We start from the raw sequence: 21,801 nt of genomic DNA on the forward strand, positions 1-21,801 counted from the left end.
AATTTTGTTGATACTGCTGAAAATGGAGAACCATTTTCTTAGTGTGTTGGCTCCTCAGAGCTAATGACAGCTCATTTCTTTGAGTCACTGAGATCGGCAGACCCAACTGTGAGAGCAACTGGGGCAGGCAGAGCTGTTGAATCGCATGATCATCCTCTGATGTTCCAGTTTACTTTAACTCCTTCTTGAGTTTCTGAAGCAAAAGGCTGTCTCACATTCAAAGACACTGAAGCCGCAAAAGACTAGTCCCGAAACAAAGTCCCTGTAATGTTCCTTTTTCCCTTGCCTAGTTCACTGCCAGGCAAGTGTAGGACTACTTCTAAGCAGAAACACTCAAGCACAGTGCTAAAGACAGAATTTAGCTCTCTGGGAAGGCTGCTGTCAGGCCGTGGGGAGGGGAAGGAAGGCCAAAACTTGTGAGAGAAGGGAGAGAGGCGAGGAGAGCACTCTAAGCATTCACCCTCGCAATGCCCCTTTCTTCCATATCCTCACATTGTGAGCAGCTCTGAGCATGGTTTTGGGGGGACCATGAAGTCCTGGCTTCTTCTAATCCTTCTCACCTTGGCCCTTGGCATTTCTGGAAGACCACTCGCACCTTCTCCAGGTGAGTCCTGCAGTGATGTCCAGCAGCCTGCCCAGCACAGGTGCGGGCACAGTCCCCAGTGCTGAGAGGCAATGGGATCTGCAGCAAGCCAGCAGCTCGGGAGCAAGGAGCCAGAGAAGAAAATGGAAGAAAAGCAGAGGGAAACAAGTGGACAAGTGCAGGGAAGAAATACACAAAAAAAACTCAGAGCAAAATCTCTCTGAGCCACTTAATGCATTTTAATTCATTGGTTTGCTGGCATCTCTGAACACCAGGAGAGCTGGTTAAGCACCAGAGAAGTGGCACGCTTGCCCTGAGGCCTGTCTGCACGTGCAGGCGTGGAGACCAAACAGGCAGCATGGAGAATGGGGCTGAAGTCTACGTGCTATGCGTAAGCACATCATACATATGCAGTACCAGCACCTCTGAGACGTACACATTTATGAGTCAGGCCTTGCATCATGACAGGATAGGCTTAAAAACCTTAGGATTTTGATCTTTAAAGAAAACAATAAACAACAACAACAAAAAACATGACCATCAACACTTATGCTAAAAACTGTCCGGACTGGTGGATCCCTCTGATGAACAAATGCTAAGTTTGGATCGATTTGCAGCAAAAGGCTGATGTTTTGATCCACAATTGCCTGATACACAACACAAGGAAACAGCCTGGTTGGGGATGACTGGGCAGGAGGAAGAAACAGTATGTAACAGTTTTGACTTTTTTCATCAAATGAAGAAGGAAATAATATATGGATCTTCCTTCTCTTTGGCTACAGTCACCCTGTGAAAGCAAGGGGATTGGTTTCTGTGGCTCATTAACCCAGGCTGCTGCTGTTTCATGAAGATCAATGTATCACTTAGTAGAAAGAGGCTTTTCAACTCTGCAAGATATTATCTGCCGATGGCTACCATGGTATTTATAGACATATCCATCAGTGTAACAGCAGGAAGCAATTCTCTACGGGTCAAATTGGGTGGATTCCCCCCATTTAAATGCCATTATGAATGCAGCTTTCTGTATAGGATTAACCACTTAACCCACTGAATCCTGAACATCAGCAGCTATTGTTCACAAAAATTGATGATCTCCAGGGCTTACTTGGCTGTGGGATGGCTGACTTGTTTTCAGTGTCAATTATCTTTTCAAAGAATAAGGTTCTTTGTTAACCTCTGACTTGCTGAGCAGTGGTGAAGGCAGCCTAGTAAGTGCTTCACAGTTCTCTTCTAACCCTATGATTCAGGCAGCTCTAGCAATTTAGTCCCATGTTTGTCCTATTTCTGGCCAGTCTGAATCCTCCACTGTCACATGAGCGGTGAGAGCACAGAACCAGCTTTGATCACAGCAAACTTAGGAAAACAAAAAACAGTGGTTTGGAGGATGAAGTCACAAAGTTTGTGTGCGTTATGCAAAGTGTTTTAATGCGTCTAGCCTAGCTTTTGGTAATGATTTACAGAGCTAAGACTATTTTGCGAGTCACCTCCTTTGGGGATTTAGCATGCACTGATTCCATCTCCTAAAATTATCTGAGTATCTTTCTAGAACTGAGTTTCTTCTGGTGAACACACCTTTTGGCATGAGACACTCTTGCAAGGGGAGCTTAGAATAGGCTTATTGTTCTGGCAGCTTACAGCACATAGGGAATGGTAACTGCTGGTTAATTGTACACGAGAAAGACAGGATGCTGAGTCCTGGCATGGATAAGTGTTCTTGAACACAAATAACAAATCTGAGGTACTTACGGTTCTGTTCCCAATTGCCAAGGTGCCAGCAGTCATATCTGTCCATCCACTCTCCCTTTCAAACTTAGCATGACCTCCTGATTCCCCTGTTTCGATAAACTTTCCCTCTTGTTTGCAGTGACCTCTACCCTCATGACTTGGTTGTATTCCTGGTGCCAGCCTGACACACCTGCATGCAGCTATAATCTTCTGCTGTCTACTACCCTGCTGGTGCTTCCTCACAAATACACCTCATGAGAAACATGAGGGCAGATACTCTCTGTCCCCAAGTGCAAAAATTAAGTTCTGAGTCTCTGGCAGAATCCACCCCAGTCACCATCCCCACGGGACTGGTTAATGTTTATGGGTGAGTCTCGTTTCCATTACTTTGCTCATGAGTAATTTTCTTTTGCTAGTACACACAGCCACAGCATACTTCTGTTTCTTCGCTTTACCTTAATTCATTTCTTTTCATCCAAAGCTCTCAGAACACTTCATAAATACAACATAAACTGCAAAACTAATAACCCTTCTACCAGGTAGTAAAGACAATGAAAATATTATCTCTGTTTTATGAAAAGAGAAGCTGATGTTCAGAGAGAGAACAACTGTACAGGAAGAAATCTCTAGCCAATGAACTCTGCTTCTAAGATGACTTGGGATAATTTTAATGCTTCACATGTACCTTCCCAGGACATATTTAATTTTCAGCTAAATCAAGACACTTGTACAAGTCTATTAATCAGTAGAACTGCTTTAAAAATGACTACACTATATAGCTGTTCAATCATTTTGGAAACACCTGGAGCAGCTTAGGAAGTCATTGTCAGGGCCTGTACCCTGACAGCACTGACAGACCTTCCATGCCCTGACCAGCCTCAGCGGGGACTCCCACCCTGCCCCTTGCTCCCTGTGTCCATTTAAGTTGGCTCCATTTAAGCTCCATCCTGGGCACCCAAGTCTGGCCTGAGCTCTGCTCTAGCTGTACGAGCCCACGGTGCTGTCACTCTCCCCTGGGCAGACCTTGGACCTGTGTTGCAGTCCTATCTCCAGCTGCTCCCCACTGGACTCCTGGCATGGACCCTGATCCTAATCCTTCTGGTGCTGGTGCTGCTATCAGCGCCTGATGCTGTCAGCCCTCTGGATCCCGCGGGTGTGACTGCACCCTGGTCAGAGGGCACTGCCCCTGCCTGCCCTGGGCTCGCGACGTGTCCTCCGTGGAGCAGCCCCGCTCTTGCTGCTCCCCGAAGCCCTTGTCCCCACAGCCAGGCCGCTCTCACACTGGAAATGCTGGGAAAGATCTTACAAGCACTTCAGTGCAGAGCCACGAGTCACCTTGGTCCAAACCCTTCTCGGCAGTAGTTTAAAAGTGGCTGCTGTCTCTGCAGTGAAGTGGCTGACATGCACTAACACAAGCTGTTGTGTTACTGCTTTCCAGAGACGAGCCAGCATTGATCCGGGGTGAGAGTTAATTGTGGTGGGAGTACCAAGCTGAATTCCCCCAGCTAGATCTGCCAAAGGGTGACTGAAGTTGGAGACAGGAAAGTTATAGCCTGAAGTTCACTTTGACTAAACCAAAAATATTTGAAACGCAACTGTCCTATCTATGGTAGAGTTCCAAAATATAGTAATTACAGTTTATTAGCTTTTCCATAACATTTCAAGCAAGTTCTTTCAGGTTGCCTACACTGAGTCACTTTTTGGAAATAAACATTTTGGATCTAACCCTAAATGAGAAATCATTTCAGATTTGGTAATACAGACTGAGTTTTCAACTTCCTCCATGAACAGGCATCTGGAATGAAAATGTAGCTAGAAAATTCTGGCCTGCCCTTTCAGGCTGCTCAGGCTGCTTTTAAAGCTGAAAACCTCCAGGAGAGACAGCCGTTAGATTCCTTGCGGGCTGCCCTTCCCCCAGTGCCGAGAAGTAAACAAGTATGTTTAAGTCGACATAAACTAATTGGACACCTGATCCTACATTTGTCTGCATCCAGTATTGCTATGACGCTGCTGAGAAAGATGAGAAGGACCAGCAAGTAAGAAGGGGGCAGAGGTAAAGAGAACATCAGTTCGCAGGAGAAACGGGGGTAATATGCTGCTCTAGGCATTAATTTTACATAAACCAGAATCATACCTCTCAATCCAGTAACGCCCTAAAATAGCTTGCAGATCTTCCAAAGGACGGGGAAAATCCCACCCCAAAAAAGAGAGATGCTGCTTTTTCATTACCTACATAAAAAAAAAGCTTGGAGACAAATTAATAAAATAAATAGTGGCTTCTTAATTACTCTCTCGAGTTTGTGAAACAGCAAGCAGGGAAGTCCTGCCCGCCTCGGCCCCGGTGCCCAAGGGGTGCACAGTGGTACATCTGCCCTGGAGCAGCAGATGCAGAGGTTGCATCAGTGAACGGTCCCTTCCCAGCCGATCCTCTCCGGAGTGATGGATGCTGTTACCAGGCAACTCTGCAGTGCTGCCAGCTTTCCTAAAACAACCTCCAGCTGCAACTTCTATGGGCATCACAAGACCCAGACAAATAAGAGCCAGGACCAGCGGTCTGAGACACGAACGAGTTTGTTAATGTCTGTAATGTTTGCTGCACTTTCCAATTCAAAATGTAGAACATGTAGGATCTGTTCTTAGTGGTAATTGACAGGAGGTCATAGTAAACTTTCAAATCGGGGACAGATGTCTTAAAAACACTGAAAAAGACACGTACTGAGGAGTTACGAAGCTAAGTTAAAATGATATGATAGGTTATTTGAGAAAATACATTTCTTTCTTCCTATTTGCCATATGGTATCAGTACTTTCAGGATTCACTTTGTCAAGTGTTTCTCCCAACCATGAGAGCACACTTCACTTTTGAAAAAGAGGAAAGATAGAGATTAATGGGTAACAACTGATTTCAGCAGGTGGGGCTCAACGAAGAGATATTAACTATTAGAAGGGCATGCAATGCTGAATCTGTGAGCAAAAAGATGCACTGCCAGGCAGACAGGATTTAATTGACCCATGCTGATGACAGCCTTCAGTATTTTCTCACAGATAATAACTGGTTGCAGAAAAGAAGAAGCCTTAGGCTTTTAACCGAACTGGTCACCTTAAAGCTATGAAATGCCCCACCCAGCACTAATTATTACTATTATAACAGTAACAATGAAATAAAAAGTAACAGCTGTTATGATCTGGCTGCTGCCTTGCCAAGTCTGGCATTTTGCTCCACATGGAACAAAGAAAGAGGCGTAATCAATTCAAAATCACCCTTTGTTTCGGGAAGCTTTTGCCATTATTTAAGAAAAACTCAAGTTACTACAAGTTGTGGAAACAACTCTGCATTTCCAGTTTTCTGGTTTCCAGTGTTTGCACCTTACACAGTGGTTGTGGTTCAGTGGTGAAGGTTACAGCGGGAATTTGCTCACACTTCAATGCCATGCAATACCCCCAGCCGGACTGTAGCTACGAGTACCCCTGTAGTCTTCTTGCTTGTCTTCTACCATCCTTGCCTGTTGTTTATATGGGTTTTCATGCAGCCAAAGTAAGAGGCGAGTGCTTTAAAAAACAGTAGCTAGGATCACCAGCAGGGGGGTTCAAAATCAGGTGAGTCACCTCTTAGTAGTTCTATATTTAAAACAAAAAAATACATTTGATTCTGTCCCATGCTAAGTAAAATAGAAAGCAGAAGGTCATGCCTGGCCATCTGTTCAATGCACAGGCGGAAAGTGTTCACCTTCACACAACCAGGGGCTCTAATGACAGCCTGCCAAGAGCTAGAGGGAGCCCTGAGTTTGGGCTAATTGAAGGGAACTGCAGCCAGCTATCTTCATATTTAATAGGAGTGCACCGCTCGTGGAAATTACAAGCAAATTACAGGTTCCAGCATGTAATGGTCTAGCCAGACCCAAACAAAAGCACGTGGTGGTGAAGACGGAGCGCTGCATGCCGGGACCTGCACTCTCTGTGGCCCTCGTTGCCTTCTATATAGCTACGAAGTCCTGCAAAACTCCACAGCTTTCCTAGAAACCGTGCTTCCTTCAGCTGTGCTTATAATGCCTTTTATAACGTGCAACTCTGCTGTGTGCTTTTGCATGGATGTAAAGGTGTTTCTTTCGCTTCAAATCAAATCATAGGGCCTCACAGTTTCTAGCTCCAAGCCTCTCTAATGCTGCTAATCTCGTATTAACAACCTACTGACACAGAAGAGACCGCAGAAAAGACTGATTGCCAGCTCCCTGGCCCTGTGACCGCGTGCCGGTCAGATCTGGATTAATACTTGAGGCGATTTGCCTCAGGAGGCCTTCTCCAGGTGCCTGTAACTCTAAACTCTCCTTGAACTGCTTCGCAGGAGTGGGAGGAGGGGAACCTGTGATTTCACAGCTGATGAAGACACAAACAAGGCCCCTCTGCAACTCGCTTCATTTCTATTCCAGTATAAAATCAGGACGACCGCAAACAAAAATCCTAGATTTCAGACCGGAGGCAAGGAGCCAGGCCACAACACCCATGACACAAAATCCACCGTGATGCTCCTTCTTAAGCAAGTTTGCTTGAATTTAGCTTTTCTGGTTACAATAAATGGTTATCCAGGAAGCAGGAGCACAGTCAAGTATGTTGACTTCCTCCAGTATTTTTGTAGGGGAATAGCCCTGCTGCGTAGGCTAATTCAGGTACAACAGTGACTCTTCCAGTTTAAAAACAGTGTGTGCCGTTCTCATTTAGGGAAGGCTGGAAAAACAGCGTCATTCTGATTTGGTGATGAGCGTCCGCACGTGACAGCTCAGTTTACCAGCCCAAACCGCCTCGCGCTTCGCTCCCTGTCCCGGCCGAACCTCCTGCATTTGCAACACCGTGCCTTGGTCCTACACAGCAGGAGGAGGCTGTGGGGCCGGCCGAGCAGCTGTGCTCGATGGCAGCGAGAAATAAGGGCCACGAACTGCACCTGGACTGCAAGGAGAGTGCCAGGGAAATGAAAGGAGGCCGCTGGGGCTTCGCTCCTCTGAGGCTGGAGGTCGAGCATCCCTCACCTCCCCTGGGACGGTTCTGTTGTGGAAGAATTTTGTTTGGCTCATCAACAGATTGCTAGTAAATGGGTAACTGTTCCTGAAGTTAAACAATTCTGTGCGTAACCATCTTCTGCAGGCCAGGGAACGGTAAGAGTTGGGCCTTCAAGGCACCACACTGTCCCCTCTAGGAAGAGGGATGAAGTACAAAAACATTCTGCCATGCCTTACAGAGACGTTAATTTTACCCATTATTATCATTATTAGAAGGCTACTTGTTCCACCATAGCTTCTTAACCAACCAGACTGCAACTGCTGCTTAGAGCAGCTCCTACCTCTCCCCTGCCCTTCTCTGCCTCTAACTTACCGCAGTGTTATTGCAGCTCATGTATCTTTCCATAGTTCTTTATTAATAAAGAGCATCTGCAAGAAAACAGGATCTGACTCACCCCGCCGCACAGCAGCTCCTGCTGCTTACTTTCCCACCTGAAACAACAATCCCACTTCCAAGTCCCTTCCATTGCCACAGTTCTCGTATCGCCTGTGCACCGCAGTGCTGTCCTTCTAAGGAACAGAATATTCTTGGCTGCTCTCCCCAAGAGACATTCTCGAACAAAATCTTTGCATATCGCAGACTCACCTCATTTTCATGCTATCTCGCTCCTTTTCAGCACCTCAGTGAGGAGGATTTGGTGAGTGTGAGGCTTTTTCAAAATTGATTCCTTATCCATATTTGGGAATTTGTGCTGGGCACTAGCTGGTACAAGCCAGAGTCTTCCCACAGTGCACTTTGGGACTTGTAGTTCCCAAAAAGGAATGTTGTTTTCCAAATTGCAGGAGCCAAGCAACAGTAACAGAAGCCCGAAAGGCCTTTATCCCCGCCTTTGCTTAACTGCTCAGCCTTGCCTTCTGCAACGTTTCTGTGCTGTGGCTTAAATGGGCTGAATTTGTCTGGGTCCTCTTCCACAGCTCGTAGCACAGCACACAAGCACGCACCGCCTTGCGAAAGCTGCTGCTGCTGCAGAGCACTCGTCCCATCACTGTGAGGTGCCAGCACTCGGTCCTGCCACCTGTAAGCAGCCACTTACAGAGCTAGTACCAATTTTTATGGATTCTCCCCACACTTTGTTCCCCATATCCAGCACTGAAATGGCATGGAAACTTCCTTTAAAAACTGTGCTTCACTCTTTTGCACTCTTTTGCGTTAGTAACTTTGATTTATTTAATTAAATAATTATAGTAGGGGATCAGCATTTCAAAACAGTATAATAAATCCTGCCTCTTCTGTAGAGATTCATTTCTGAAGAGAGTTTTCACAGAGTGCAATAATTATTTTGCAACCAAGACACCCTATTGTTTTAAAATACCAGTTAAAGAAGAATGTGAAACATTTTATATTGTTGCCTGTAGGGTACTGATGGAGATACTGTTACGATTACCCAACTCCATTTAATAGTTTAATTTGCTTAAAGCAGCGGGCGCTGGGTAGCTGAAGGATGCCAGAGGAGCATAACCATTCCTGGGGGTGTTCAAGGAAAGGTTGGACGTGGTGCTCAGGGACATGGTAGTAGGGTGATGGTTGGACCAGATGATCTTGAAGGTCTTTCCCAACCTTAATGATTCTATAACCCGAGGAGAGGAAGGCACATGCCTGTCCAACACAGGATCCCGCTGGCAAAGCCGAGCTTCAGAGGGAGCCATGTGCGGGAGCACACAGGGAGCGCTCCCCCACTACCAGGCACTCCAAAGCCCTTCTCCCGCTGGCTGTTTATGCTGAGGAAAACCACAGGACCACGACTTTATCGCCTTGCTCCAAAGCAGCACCTGAAAACGCTTGAATAAGGCAGGCGGCAATGCTTGTGCTGCTGGTGACGCCTTGCGGCCGCTGAGGGGACAAAGCGGTGACCTTCGCGGGGCACCTTGACCCCCTGCTGCTTACGGCACCGAGGTGGAGGGTTGCTCTTTGGGTTTAGTCGTTCTCCCTTTGGCAGCCAGGCGAGTGAGAAGGGCTTCCCCTTCACTTGGTTTAACCCCTTTAACGCTTAGCACCGAGACAAAGCCAGAGACGTGCCCTGACCCCAAATAAAGCTGTCGCATGTAGGCACATGCTTGTGGCACGGCGGTCCTCCCTTGGGGCAGCACCTATCTCCAGGGTGCTGCTGAACGAGCGGCCCCGATAAACAACCCTTGGGTCGCTCTCTAGCCAGAATTTTGTCAGAAACCGCCCCTCGCCACGACGCGACCCAAGGCTGACAGGAACTACATTTCCCGGCGGGCGGCACAGAAGATGGCCGCCGGGGCACCCCTCGCGCCGCCGGGGGGCGGTGGCGGCCGCCTTCTGCCGGCCTCCCAGGGGGAGAGGGCGGCCCCTGGGTGCCCGGGCGGCTCCCCGTGTCCGTCCCACCCGAGGGGGGGCTCGGGGGGGCGGTGGTGGCGGCGCTGGAGCCGGATCTGGGTGCGGACGGGCGGCGAGGCTCGGTCAGGGCGGCAGCGGCAGCCCGCCCGCCGCCGCCATGAGCGGTGTGCCGCCCGCCTGCTGGTCCCCGCTGCCGGCCCAGGCCGCCTCGCTGCTGGAGGAGGCGGCCGACCTGCTGGTGCTGCACCGCGACTTCGCCGCCGCCCTGGAGCGGTGTGAGGCGGGCTGCGGCAGCCTGGGGCCCGGCCCCGGCCCCGGCCCTGGCCCCGGCCCGGACACCGGCCCCGAGAGGTGCGAGGGGGGCGGCTCCGGGACGCGGGAGTAACTGCGGGCCTGCCCGCCGGGGTGTCCGGGGCTGCTCATGAGGGTGGTCCGCGGTTTTAGGGGCTTTCTGCGTTTAGTAAACGCAGTCTTTTGTATAAAAGACTCTGCATGCCTGTCATCCCTCAAACATACATAGAAACCTTCCCTGCATGGTCCTAGAGGTACAGACTGGGTGCACAGAGGGCTATCGAACTCCCCTTTTTGAGGGGGAGAAGAGGTGGAGGAGTGGGAAGGGAGGGGCAAACTGCTGGTACAGAACCATACAGTGCTAGCCAAAGTAGCTCGTAAGAAGGGATGCAATGGGAAATTTGGTTATAAGAAGCACTTACACGTCTGTCTTCGTTACCAGTTCTGCAGAAGTGAAGTGCTCCCTCTGTGTCGTGGGCATTCAGGCTCTGGCTGAGATGAACCGGTGGAGAGAAGTTCTGTCATGGCTCTTGCGGTATTACCACGTCCCTGAACGTCTGCCTCCAAAAATCCTGGAGCTGTGGTGAGTGTGGGTCTGTGGCTGCCGCGTGCAGAGGGCCTGTGTTAGTTAAGAGTGGGCCAGACTTGAATATTGTGTGATGTTTTCACCTTGCAGGTTGCAAGGATGAAAGTGAAACATGGGACCTGTTCTCACAAAGAAAAACAATAAAATAAAAAAAACTGAGTTTGTTTCTTTTGCAGAATCTTTTTTTTTTTTTTTAACTCCGGGTTCGTAATCAGGTGCTACACGTAGTGAGCCTGCTCTCGCTGCCATTGGGAACGTCTGGGCCAGTGTGTGCTGGAGCATGCCAGCTGGCAGCTTGAAGGGGATGAAGTACAAAAGGGGTGATTCTGAGAGAGAACTGCTCCCCTGGGAAGTGTCTCTGTACCTCAAGTGCAAACCTTGCTACATGCCGTGACCGTAGCTACTTCTGGGTAGTAACTGCAAGCAATCTCAACTTTTACAATGCTACTGTTTTCTATTATTTCTTTCTTGTGTTGCAGTATCCTGTTGTATAGCAAAGTGGGAGAGCCCCAGGTGATGCTGGAGGTTGGCAGTAGCTGGCTGAGAGACCTAAGCAATAAGAGCCTTCCTGAGTATGGTTCATTGCTGGAGCTCTATCTGTTGCGTGTGTTGCTTCCACTTGGCCAATTTAAGGGGGCAGAAGAGCTTGTAGACAGCTGTGATGTTTTAAACAGTGAGCAGAAGCTAGCATTTCTCAAGTCCATTTGTGAATGCCAATGTCAGTGGACTCAACAGGAAGAGATGCACTCAACTGACAAAGAGGAGCAAGACAAAGCAACAGAGACTGTTTTGGGTAGGCTTTCCCTCATGTTTGTACTCCTTTTTTATTATTATTATTTTTTAATTTATTTAAAGTTTTAGAGATACACATATCTTAAAGATTACCAGAATAGTTCAATCTGGACTATGATTGGTCATCAACATCTGTGCATTCTGTGTCAGTACCTATGAACTGTCTGCCCTCTTCCTTATAGTCTGTGATGGTCTATTCCAGAAAATCTGTTTGTGCCATAGAGCTGTTGGTGAGATGGCTTTCACAAGCACTCAGGACTTTGCAGTGTGTACAGACCGCAAACTCTCACTGGCACATTAAGAGAAGTGAGTTCCAAAAGTAAAAGCTTTTGCAGGCCCTGTGATCATTGAAGCCATCTCATTTGCTGCTGTCTGAAACCAGAGTCAGAGCAGTGGCTTTGGAAAGAAGCAATGTAATCTCTTACCAGCTGTTCCATTGCTTTTTCTTCCTTAAGTATGGTTATATAGCGGTGGTGTCCTTTTACCAGTGAGATGGCAACCGAAGCCATCTTACGGAACACGTCCTTAAATGAGTGAGTGGCTTCAGTTCACATACAGTTGTGCAATGACTCTTCACATCTGGCTCTAACTGATTTGCAGTAGTACCTACCCAATCCTGTTCATCCCTCCCTAACAAAGGGTAGTGAGAATTAAGTGTGTATTAATAATGATGCCAGGCCATACCAGCCATGACGAAGTCCTGCTCGGTATCACTGAAGGAAATGGAAGACAATTATGTTTGCTGACAATTAAAAAACCTATTTAGTCTAACCAATGCTCAGAGATGAGAATTATTTTCCAGGTTCTAAAATGCTTAGTAATAAATTCATTATAGATAAAAAAAAATGCAGAAAAAAAGCTGCGCCAAGGAAAACAAATCTAACTAGCCATCCTATAAAGGCACTTTGTTGGCTTTTTGTATTCTCTACTACTTCTGCAGTAGAAGTTGAGTCCATGTTGAAGAATCCACATCTGGCATTTAAAGCTCTGCTTCTCCAGCACTGTAAATCACTTTATCTCCCAGGAGAGAAGCTGCAACTACTGTGGTATAAGTTGATGGCTTAAAAAATGTATGGAGAATTGTATCATAAAGTTGTACTGTTTCTCTGTTCCCTTTTTAAAACCACCAAAATAATAATAATAATAATGATAAAAACAAACAAAAAAACAACAACAAAAAACACTAAAACCACAAAAACATCTCAGGCCAACTAAAATATGAATAGTCTTACCTTATTTATATTAATTTCCTAGTATCTGTATGATTTTTTTTTAACTTTACCGTAACAGCTTCTCTGTTCTCATTTTCTAGGTGCTCTGTCCCAAAAACTCTTAACCATGTTGACATTGCTACGAAGAACACTCAGGTCCATGTCAAGCCACTTCTATTTACTTCCTTATAAAAAGATGCTTTTGGCTACTTTTCTGCTGTACCTTGTGGTAGTGAGATTAGATCCGGGTACGGTATTAAGATTTCCTTTTTTTTTTTTTAATCCCTTAATGGTTACAGAAGAAAATTGTTGATTTTAATAGATTTGGTCTGTATGAATGTTTCATCTTTGGGAGACACAAAAACTGGCTAGGAACTTATTATTTGGGCTTGATTCAAACGCTTCCAGTTGCAATCCATCTAGAAAGATGCAGCTCTACCAGAGTCCGTTTTCTGTTAACTGTAATTCCATCCTCAGTTCCTTCCAACAGCCGAGGCACTGGCTGCGAGAGGCAGGCTGGGCTGTCCTAGACTCAGCCTCTGCCACCTTGAGGTGCTACGAGGTGAATGTCTCTTGGAAGAGTGATTGCCTCCTAGGGCTGTCCTGCCAGGAAAGCGGAGACTTGCCCAGGGCAGCAGTGTAGTCATGCTTTTGAGCTGCTTGTGCTGGAGCCTTGCAAGCGGTGGCTGGAGCTGTCACTGAAGAACGGGCTGGTCCCATGACATAGATCTGGCTGCTGGGGCGTGGAGGGGGTGGGTGTTTTCTTTGGCTGGAGACACTCCTTCTGCTGGGTGGTGGGCACTCCGTGGCTATTCTGCAGATAGTCCACTGGAAAATACTGAAGAAACCTTGCCGGGGATGGGAGTAGTGCCTGGGGTGAAGGACCAAGTACTGAACTGAGCAGGAGGAAATAAGATGTCTAGGTTTCCACTAACTCTAGTTGGATTAGTTCTTTCTCGGTATGTTTGGTATTTCTTGGCCTTTCATTATAAAAGGTAAAACTGTCTTGCTTTGTGTTTTGTTCCACAGCTTCTCCCACATCATTGCCATTCCTTTGCAAACTGGTCCAGCTCTTCCGACAGGCTTGGGCAGCTGTATTGTCTCCAATCCATAGGCCTCCAATTCGAGATTAAGTGTATTCCACCGCAGAACATGTTTTTCTCTGCTGCTGCGGAAGTGTCAGCTTGTCTCGAGGACTTCATGAGGCTCTTCAAGGACTGTTGAGATCTGTGTCCTGATGGAGATGACTACCTGTGAACTCCCGTGTAGCAGTACCTTCCTTTCTTCAGACGGGGAACGGTGGTATATGAATTTTGAAACCACGCCAAGTATCTCTGACATTTTCTTGTCTGTTAAGCACCAGTCCAACTCTAGGGTAAAGCCACGCCTTCCATAATCTATAACTGATTAAGGCGCTCATTTGGATGTAGCTCTTGAGTGAGAGTTGTGTGAACGGTTAGGAAGCATGCTCCCTGAGATGTTTTGGAAGAAGGTTCCATCCTTGCAAATACCAGGCAGTTCACTGAACAACTGAAATCACATTCCTGGAAGCGTGACTGTGAAAGGCAGTGGATTACCAGTAATTAGGGGAATATTCTGTTTGGCCTGAAGACATCTAAAATGCCAGGTTCATCCAGCCTGGGATGTAGGACAAGCCTGTGGAAGAAAAACGCTGCAGAAAATGAAGCCTGTTGCATTTTGAACGCCATGGTTTCTCTTGTGACTGATACCTCCTCATACAGGCGCCCTTGATTTTAGTCATATCTAAGCCAGAAAACCTAGGTGGTGTGCCACGAATACTGTGGTGCTGCACCTACTGTTCTTAAATGCAAATGACAGTGCTTTATGCTTGCCTGATGTGCAGTAATCCTTAGGAGCACGTGGCAGTGGTAAGGAAATAGATTTATTTTTTTAAACTGTATTCCATGTTATTGTCTAGTTGAACAACTGAAGTTGTTGCATTGTTTTATTCTTTCCCTACCTCTTGCTTTGTTTATGCAGATGTCAGAAAGTCTCTGTGTGTCTAGAACCCATCTTCCCACCCCTACATCCAAAGTCCTGATTTACATGGTAACCATTTAGCAATGTCCTATCATTCACAACAAAAGCTTACTAAGAGGTAGAAAGAGATTTCTCTGAGATCCCCCAAACCTTCCCAAAACTGTAGCAAGAAAATTGCTGTATTTGCAGGTGGTTTGTTAGCAGACTGACCCTGTTTCTGACCACCTGGGGCAGAGACTGGAGATTTGCAGTAAAACAATTAATTTCTTCTCCATCCACCTATCATAGATTGACAGTGAGTAATGCCAAAGGAGAGAGTGAAGATTATTTAAATATTGCTTCTGCTGAAGCAAACTATGTGTGCTGGAGAGAACAACTTAGAGGCATGGAGCCGTTGTGGCAAACGTAGGCAGCCTTCCTAGCATCTGTGCCAAGAGGATTCGGGCTCGCTGACGTCAGTCAAAATTACAAAATGGGAAACAAAGCCACCTTTCTGGCAGGCAAATCCTATCCAACACACCAAACTTGTGAAAAGTAGCCTGTATGTATCCCACTGCAGTGTATTACAACAGTAGCCCCCTTCAAATGGATTGTTTGTCTCTAGCAATAGCTATACACTGAGGTGGCAGCTATTTCTGTTTTATGTACAAGGAGAGCAGCCTGTTGGTGTCATTATGCTGTGTGCCCTCTGCTAAAATAATTTTGTCTAGTTCTTGAGTTATCCCAATAGATATCCCCTCCTTGAGTTATCCCCTCCCCTCAACGTTTTTGTTTCCAGTAGGACTTTACATCAGGATAAGCAGCACATAACTTTTTAATATGGTGAAGCATTATTACTTATATACTCTGTATATAGGGAAGAGCTGCTCTTGATACTGCTAGGTGATTTTTGTAATCCAGCTGTCAGTGTGGTTACAGCTCCTTGCAACCAACACTTGACAGGAAAACCAGGTAGAGTCAAACACAGAGGGTCTGGCTGGAGTTGAGTTCTTCCAGAAAGTGACTAGGTTGTATCTACTGGCCACTTACTTTGTAAGGCCTTGCTCTACATACTTTATATTAATAAATAAGTTAATAATAAGTTAATAAAATAGTAAACTTCCCTCTGAAGTCAGGTCAAATTGTTAACAACACTTGACTGTTTACCTAAAAAACATATGTTTGCTCCAGATTTGAGTTAATACTTTCAGTTAAATGGCAGAGCTGCCTGTTTTGGGGCTTGGGATCAGTGGTCTGCACAGACCATACGTTATTTTTAAAAATTCTGATAAATATCACAGCCACTCGTTAACCAGAACTTTAACCTTCAACTTGATTTTAATTGCAGGTTAGCAACCTTCACTTCTTTTGAGTACTGCTGATCTTGCATTTGTATTGTATTTAGTTCTTCATGAGAGGGAAGAAGGCAGAAATGAGCAATCTGTTTATTTTGCAATTAATACTAAGCCTGCAATATTTAATTTTCACAATAAAATGACTAATTATTTACCTCATTGTAGAGTTGCTTATTTGCGCTATGATTAAGTGTATCAAAGCTTTTGTATTTAATGTCTTGACACTAGAGATTTTTGAAATAATTTCTGGAGATGTTTCAGTATGTGTCTGCATTGTATGGGCATATATGAATTAAGCAGAGGACTTGTTAATTAAGTAGAAACAGGTCTGCATTTTCATAGGAGTTCAGAGAGTGATAGTTACTTTCCGTGAAAGATGCAGCATATATATTTTTAATATTTAAGTGTCTCTGTGTACCTTGGGATGGCCAAGATCAGTACTACTGAGAATAAAGTACCTGTTACTTATCTTTAGCTGCGTTTTTTCTCTGTGCTGTCATTCTAACATGGAGGGAAAAGATGTAGCCGTGCGTAGTTCCACAGGAATCCTACGATTTAAGGCTTGTTCAGAGAGAATGTGCGTGCCCGCCATGTGTATGTGAACTTACTGCTCGTATCTCCAGAAGTACGAGTAAATGATAGTTTTTTGCTTTTTTTTTTTCATCCTCTTGCTGGATGCAAAGAACTTGTATTGGCACATACTGTAGGCAGCTGAAGGGTTGAAGAACAGTTGTCTATGATCAGCTAAACAGGTGTCGCAAAGAAAAGAAGGCCAGGAGATAATCCTATGTATTTTGTCCACAGATGATGAAATAGCCGATCAAGTGGAACTCCTTACAGTCTAACCTGTTCCCCAACTCATTTCAATCAGGGGAAGTTACGCAAGGTGACTGCAGCTGAATGGAGGACACAGTCACCTTTGTCAGAAAGACACAAAAATGCCACCTTTTGAAAGTATTAGTGAAGAAATTCTGAAATGATTACTCTTTAAAATGAGTTTCCAGTAGCATATTCACCAGTTGTAAGCATTTTAAGGAAGGAAAACAGTTATTTGTGAAGACATGCCTTATCTCTTAAAATACTGGCTGCTAACATAGCTGCAACTTTTTTTTAATTTATTTTTTAACTAATATTTAGTATGGAGAACTAACTGGGAAGACTTTCTTAACAACAGACTATAGGGCTGGGTGAAAGCAGGCTACTGGTGTAACTGGAGCGGGTGCCATGGGAAGGTTGCCTGGGAGAGATTGTGACCTCTCCTCCCTACACTATGATGCTGCAGGCCCCCACCAGCAAAGAAAGAATGCGCTGCCCCCCTTGCGTCAGGTTGCCTGTACAACAGTAGAAACATCAGTAACCACCGCTTCTGTATCCAATCCAGAAAAGAAACACACAGGAGAAACCATGGTAAGAAAAGAATCGGGTTATTTTATGAGTTAAGGAACAATGAGTCTGGCCTTTGTTTCCTCACTACTCTGGTCAAGGTCTGAGTGAAGGTGGGAAGGCTGAAGGGACTTTCTTGCTTCAGCGTTAGAACCGTGACTAAAGGAGGGGGACCAAAGATGGATGTTCACAATCTGTGGTCTTTCTAGGCATCTCTACATTTTTTGAGTAGCCTAAACCAGGGAAAATCTGTAATTCTTGTATGGTGTCCAAGATTTTGCAATTGAGAGGTTGGGTGAATCTCATTAAAAGCCTGTCAAGCCTGGTTTCAAAAGCAGTTCTTGAGAAATGAAAAAACTACCACAACCTCTTGTGAGGTTAGTAAGCACTAGGAGAACCTCTCTTAGCGTTTGTTTCTAGTCCTGTTTCTCCTCAAGCACGCAGAGGCATGTTTTGTTTGTTTGTTTGGTTTTGTTTTTTCCCCCTTATGGAACAATGCTACAAATAGATGCAGGTGGCACAATAATGAAATTAATTGCATAATGACAATTACCGTGCTAAAGTATTTTCGAATTTGCGTAACTTTGGTCTCCTTATTGCTTTTTACTTGATCCCAATTTCAATCAGTGCCACAGTGGTACACTTAGATTACAAATTGATGGGTTTCTGTGACTGCAGAAAACGCTATTTCCCTAGATTGCATAGTCAGTTTTGAGAATCTAGTAGAAAACTCCTCCAATAAGAGTCAACTTTTCTTAAATTGAATTAAAATTGCCCGGGGAATGAGCTGAAACAATCAGGAGTTGAATGAATTAAGCTACTAAGGACACTTTAATTCCAGTTACTTTAATTTCTATGAATTTATTTATTTTGCACCTAACACACATTCAATAGAAGGTTAGTGATTAGAAGATACTTCATTCCCTTTGCTTTCTCTATATGTCAGTAAGGCAGCATAGCTATACCTTGTCCCAGACAACTGGATTTGGCTGCTATTCCTCATCTGGGACCTACTATAGTTTATTTTATATATTTATATATAGTTTTTCTATCTGTATGGGCTTATAAGCATTTACACATAGGCCATGTACATACTCTACATCATGTGTAGACACAGTTGCAAATCTCTAGTTGTTGTCCTTAGTGTTTCTTTCTGCACACAACAAAATATTTATCTACCTATTTTTAAATAAGTGTTAGAACATTTTTTGTTAATTCCAGCCTTGTGGAAATTTTTTGTAATCATTGGTTTATTTGGGGTTTCAGATAGAATCAATTTATAGGCTGCTAGGATACTCGTCGTTTCTTCTCACCGTTCCCCTTATTTTCCCACTATAGCGTGAGTGCATCTCTGTTCACATTGGCCAAGCTGGAGTTCAAATTGGCAATGCGTGTTGGGAACTCTTCTGTCTGGAACACAGCATTCAGCCAGATGGCACCTTCAGCGACCCACCCAGCAATGACGACTCTTTTGCCACATTTTTCAGAGAGACGAGCACTAAAAAATACGTACCCCGGGCTATTATGGTGGACCTAGAACCAACGGTAGTAGGTCAGTATGGAACCAATCTTGGAAAATTGAAATGAATTAACTCTTCTGTGTGGCAAAGCTCAGATCACTGAATAGCAGGACTCTCCCTTATCTTTAGGGATGATCCTGACCTCCAGGTAGAATATTCAAAGTTTTTAATAGCAAATATTACTAAAATATGTTATTCTCAATTGAAATGATCATAAAATCATAGAATGGTTTGGGTTGGAAGGGATCTTAAAGATCATCTAATTCCAATCCCCCTTCCATGGGCAGGGACACCTTCAACTAGACGAAAACTGATTCTGTCATGGATGCCTTAACTAATAAGACAATCAAAAGTTTACTATTGTCTAAACCCACACTGGTTATGAGTACAATTTAACCTACTTAAAGAGGTTCCTTTCTAGTCTTTTTGTGTGTGTGTGTGATTTTATTTTTCTTTTGCTAACTGTGGAAAATCCTTTCTTCATATTCATATGTAAGACAGGAGCATGGAGAATCAGAAAGCACGAGTGTCCTGAAAGATGTTTTACTCTTGCAAATCTTTTCTAATAATTCACCTGAGGGTTCTCTTCTAAGCTTGTACATTTTCTCTGTTGTTCAGATGAAGTGCGGACTGGCACCTACCGGCAGCTTTTCCACCCAGAACAGCTGATCACTGGAAAAGAAGATGCAGCAAATAATTATGCACGTGGCCACTACTCCATTGGCAAAGACAAAATTGACATGGCATTAGATCGTATCCGCAAACTGGTATGCACTATTACATTGGAAGCAAGACACTTGGTGGGTGGGAGGGGATGTAACGTCATACATTTTTTTTGATAGTGGCTCTCATTTTGTTTTTACTACTGTCATTGGCTCAGAACAGAAAAATGTGTTTACTCAATGTCCAAGCTTAGTTTTCATATGAGTGGAAGACTTAAATGGAAAACCTCAAATATTGCTGTACCATTGTTATTGTTAGGAAAATATATATATATATATATATTGCTCTAGTGATACACTAGCTTGAGATTTATAGGGGAAAACAGATGATGTGGATTTTCTGGTAAAACTGCTAACTGTTTTGCTGTACATCCATACGGGTATTGCTGTTTCTATCTGAGGTGTAATTTAAGATATGCTCACTTATTCTTTCACTTTTCCTGTTGTTTTTTCAGGCTGATGCCTGTTCTGGACTGCAGGGATTCTTGATCTTCCATAGCTTTGGTGGAGGCACTGGCTCTGGCTTTACCTCCTTGCTGATGGAGCGACTCTCTGTGGATTACGGAAAGAAGTCCAAACTAGAGTTTGCCATCTACCCAGCCCCTCAGGTCTCCACTGCTGTGGTGGAACCATACAATTCTATCCTCACCACACACACCACCTTGGAACACTCAGACTGTGCTTTTATGGTGGACAATGAGGCTATCTATGATATCTGCCACCGAAACCTGGACATTGAGCGCCCAACTTACACTAACCTCAACCGCCTCATCAGCCAGATTGTCTCCTCCATTACTGCGTCACTGCGCTTTGATGGTGCCCTCAACGTGGATCTGACAGAATTCCAGACAAACCTGGTTCCCTACCCACGCATCCACTTCCCCTTAGTGACCTACGCCCCCATCATCTCTTCTGACAGAGCATATCACGAGCAGCTCTCGGTGGCTGAAATCACCAGCTCCTGCTTTGAGCCCAACAACCAAATGGTGAAGTGTGACCCACGACACGGGAAGTACATGGCTTGCTGCATGCTCTATCGAGGTGATGTAGTTCCCAAAGATGTCAATGTAGCAATTGCTGCCATCAAGACCAACAGGTCCCTCCAGTTTGTTGACTGGTGTCCAACGGGCTTCAAGGTGAGAAGGGCTGCCATGAGCTTCTCTTTCATGTTTTAAGAGCAAGTTCATTTTAGCTGAAAACTTGCATTTAAAGTCTTAGATCTTGCATGCTTTTCACTAGTGAGAAGAATGAACCTAAGAAAGGTGTGTGTGTATAAAATGCGCCCTTTCTCCTAATGACATCCCACTGACACAGACTTATAAACCTTTAAGTAAATGGGAGCATATATACTATTTTTATATTCATTACTGGGACAATGTCAACCCTGTAAGACTCTAAACTTAAAATATTGGATTCTAAAAGAAAGATTAAGGTAAGGCTTACATTCTAAAGACACTGCTGAGAGTGTCCTTGATGAGATTTAAAAAAAAAAAAACAACAAAAAACAGTATCAATAATACATTGTTGGTAAGTGAAACATTTCTACAGTATCTCCATGAACAGACACTTTTGCCAATTTTGTCAAGCATATCAACACATTTTTGTGTTTTTCTTCATTGAGAATCCTGTTCTGGTCAGTGGCTCTTTATTTTACTTGGGTCTTGGGTGAGAGTAGGAACTGACTTGCACACAAAACATATCTTGAATGACATTAGACTTGACAGGGATTTCACCAACATAATTTGGATTTTTCCTTACTTTTTTTTTTCTTCCACTCAGCAGTGGCTCTACAATTTTCTTAACCTGTTTATTGTCTCTTTTTATCCTTTTTCTTGTAACTCTTTTTTTGCAAATGTCTTTTTTACTGTTGTTTGCAGGTTGGGATCAACTATCAGCCTCCCACAGCTACGCCAGGAGGAGACCTTGCCCAAGTCGAGCGAGCGGTCTGCATGCTGAGTAATACCACAGCCATTGCAGAGGCCTGGGCAAGGCTCGACCACAAATTTGATCTTATGTATGCCAAGAGAGCGTTTGTGCACTGGTATGTAAGTGAAGGCATGGAGGAAGAAGAATTTGCAGAAGCCCGAGAAGACTTGTCTGCCCTGGAGAAGGACTATGAGGAAGTAGCAACCGATTCATTTGAGGAAGAAAACGATGCAGGGCAACCTTAAAATTTAATCTGTCTTTTCCTGTGCATAAGATTGTCTCTATGTCTCTTTATTTCATGTGGCTGCATTTTCACTTTTCTCACACATACCAAGTCCATTGGCACCTTAGTAGACTGTAAACAGTGAGTTGTCC

The 21,801-nt window shown here is 44.7% G+C and overlaps 2 protein-coding genes across 4 annotated transcripts; both read left to right on the forward strand.

Moving 5' to 3' along the window:
- Positions 1 to 9,618: 9,618 nt before the first annotated feature.
- On the forward strand, positions 9,619 to 16,345 carry PEX26 (peroxisomal biogenesis factor 26). 2 transcript variants are annotated; one of them, XM_083820311.1, is made up of 5 exons: positions 9,619 to 10,011; positions 10,394 to 10,534; positions 11,017 to 11,330; positions 12,642 to 12,788; positions 13,570 to 16,345. In XM_083820311.1, exons 1-5 carry the CDS (start codon positions 9,818 to 9,820, stop codon positions 13,671 to 13,673), a joined length of 900 nt encoding a protein of 299 aa, XP_083676437.1. In that variant the 5' UTR covers positions 9,619 to 9,817; the 3' UTR covers positions 13,674 to 16,345. The 2 variants fall into 2 exon arrangements, with proteins under 2 accessions (XP_083676437.1, XP_083676436.1); XM_083820310.1 differs by having other exon boundaries at positions 9,686 to 10,011; positions 12,642 to 12,696.
- Positions 13,570 to 21,699, forward strand: LOC310892499 (tubulin alpha-2 chain). 2 transcript variants are annotated; one of them, XM_083820302.1, is made up of 6 exons: positions 13,570 to 14,429; positions 17,050 to 17,282; positions 18,597 to 18,810; positions 19,397 to 19,545; positions 19,956 to 20,636; positions 21,378 to 21,699. In XM_083820302.1, exons 2-6 carry the CDS (start codon positions 17,100 to 17,102, stop codon positions 21,669 to 21,671), a joined length of 1,521 nt encoding a protein of 506 aa, XP_083676428.1. In that variant the 5' UTR covers positions 13,570 to 14,429; positions 17,050 to 17,099; the 3' UTR covers positions 21,672 to 21,699. The 2 variants fall into 2 exon arrangements, with proteins under 2 accessions (XP_083676428.1, XP_083676429.1); XM_083820303.1 differs by having other exon boundaries at positions 14,291 to 14,429; positions 17,158 to 17,282.
- Positions 21,700 to 21,801: the final 102 nt, after the last annotated feature.

Source organism: Anser anser, assembly GCF_964211835.1.
Source record: "Anser anser genome assembly, chromosome: 1".
Classification (NCBI taxonomy): Eukaryota; Metazoa; Chordata; class Aves; order Anseriformes; family Anatidae; genus Anser; species Anser anser.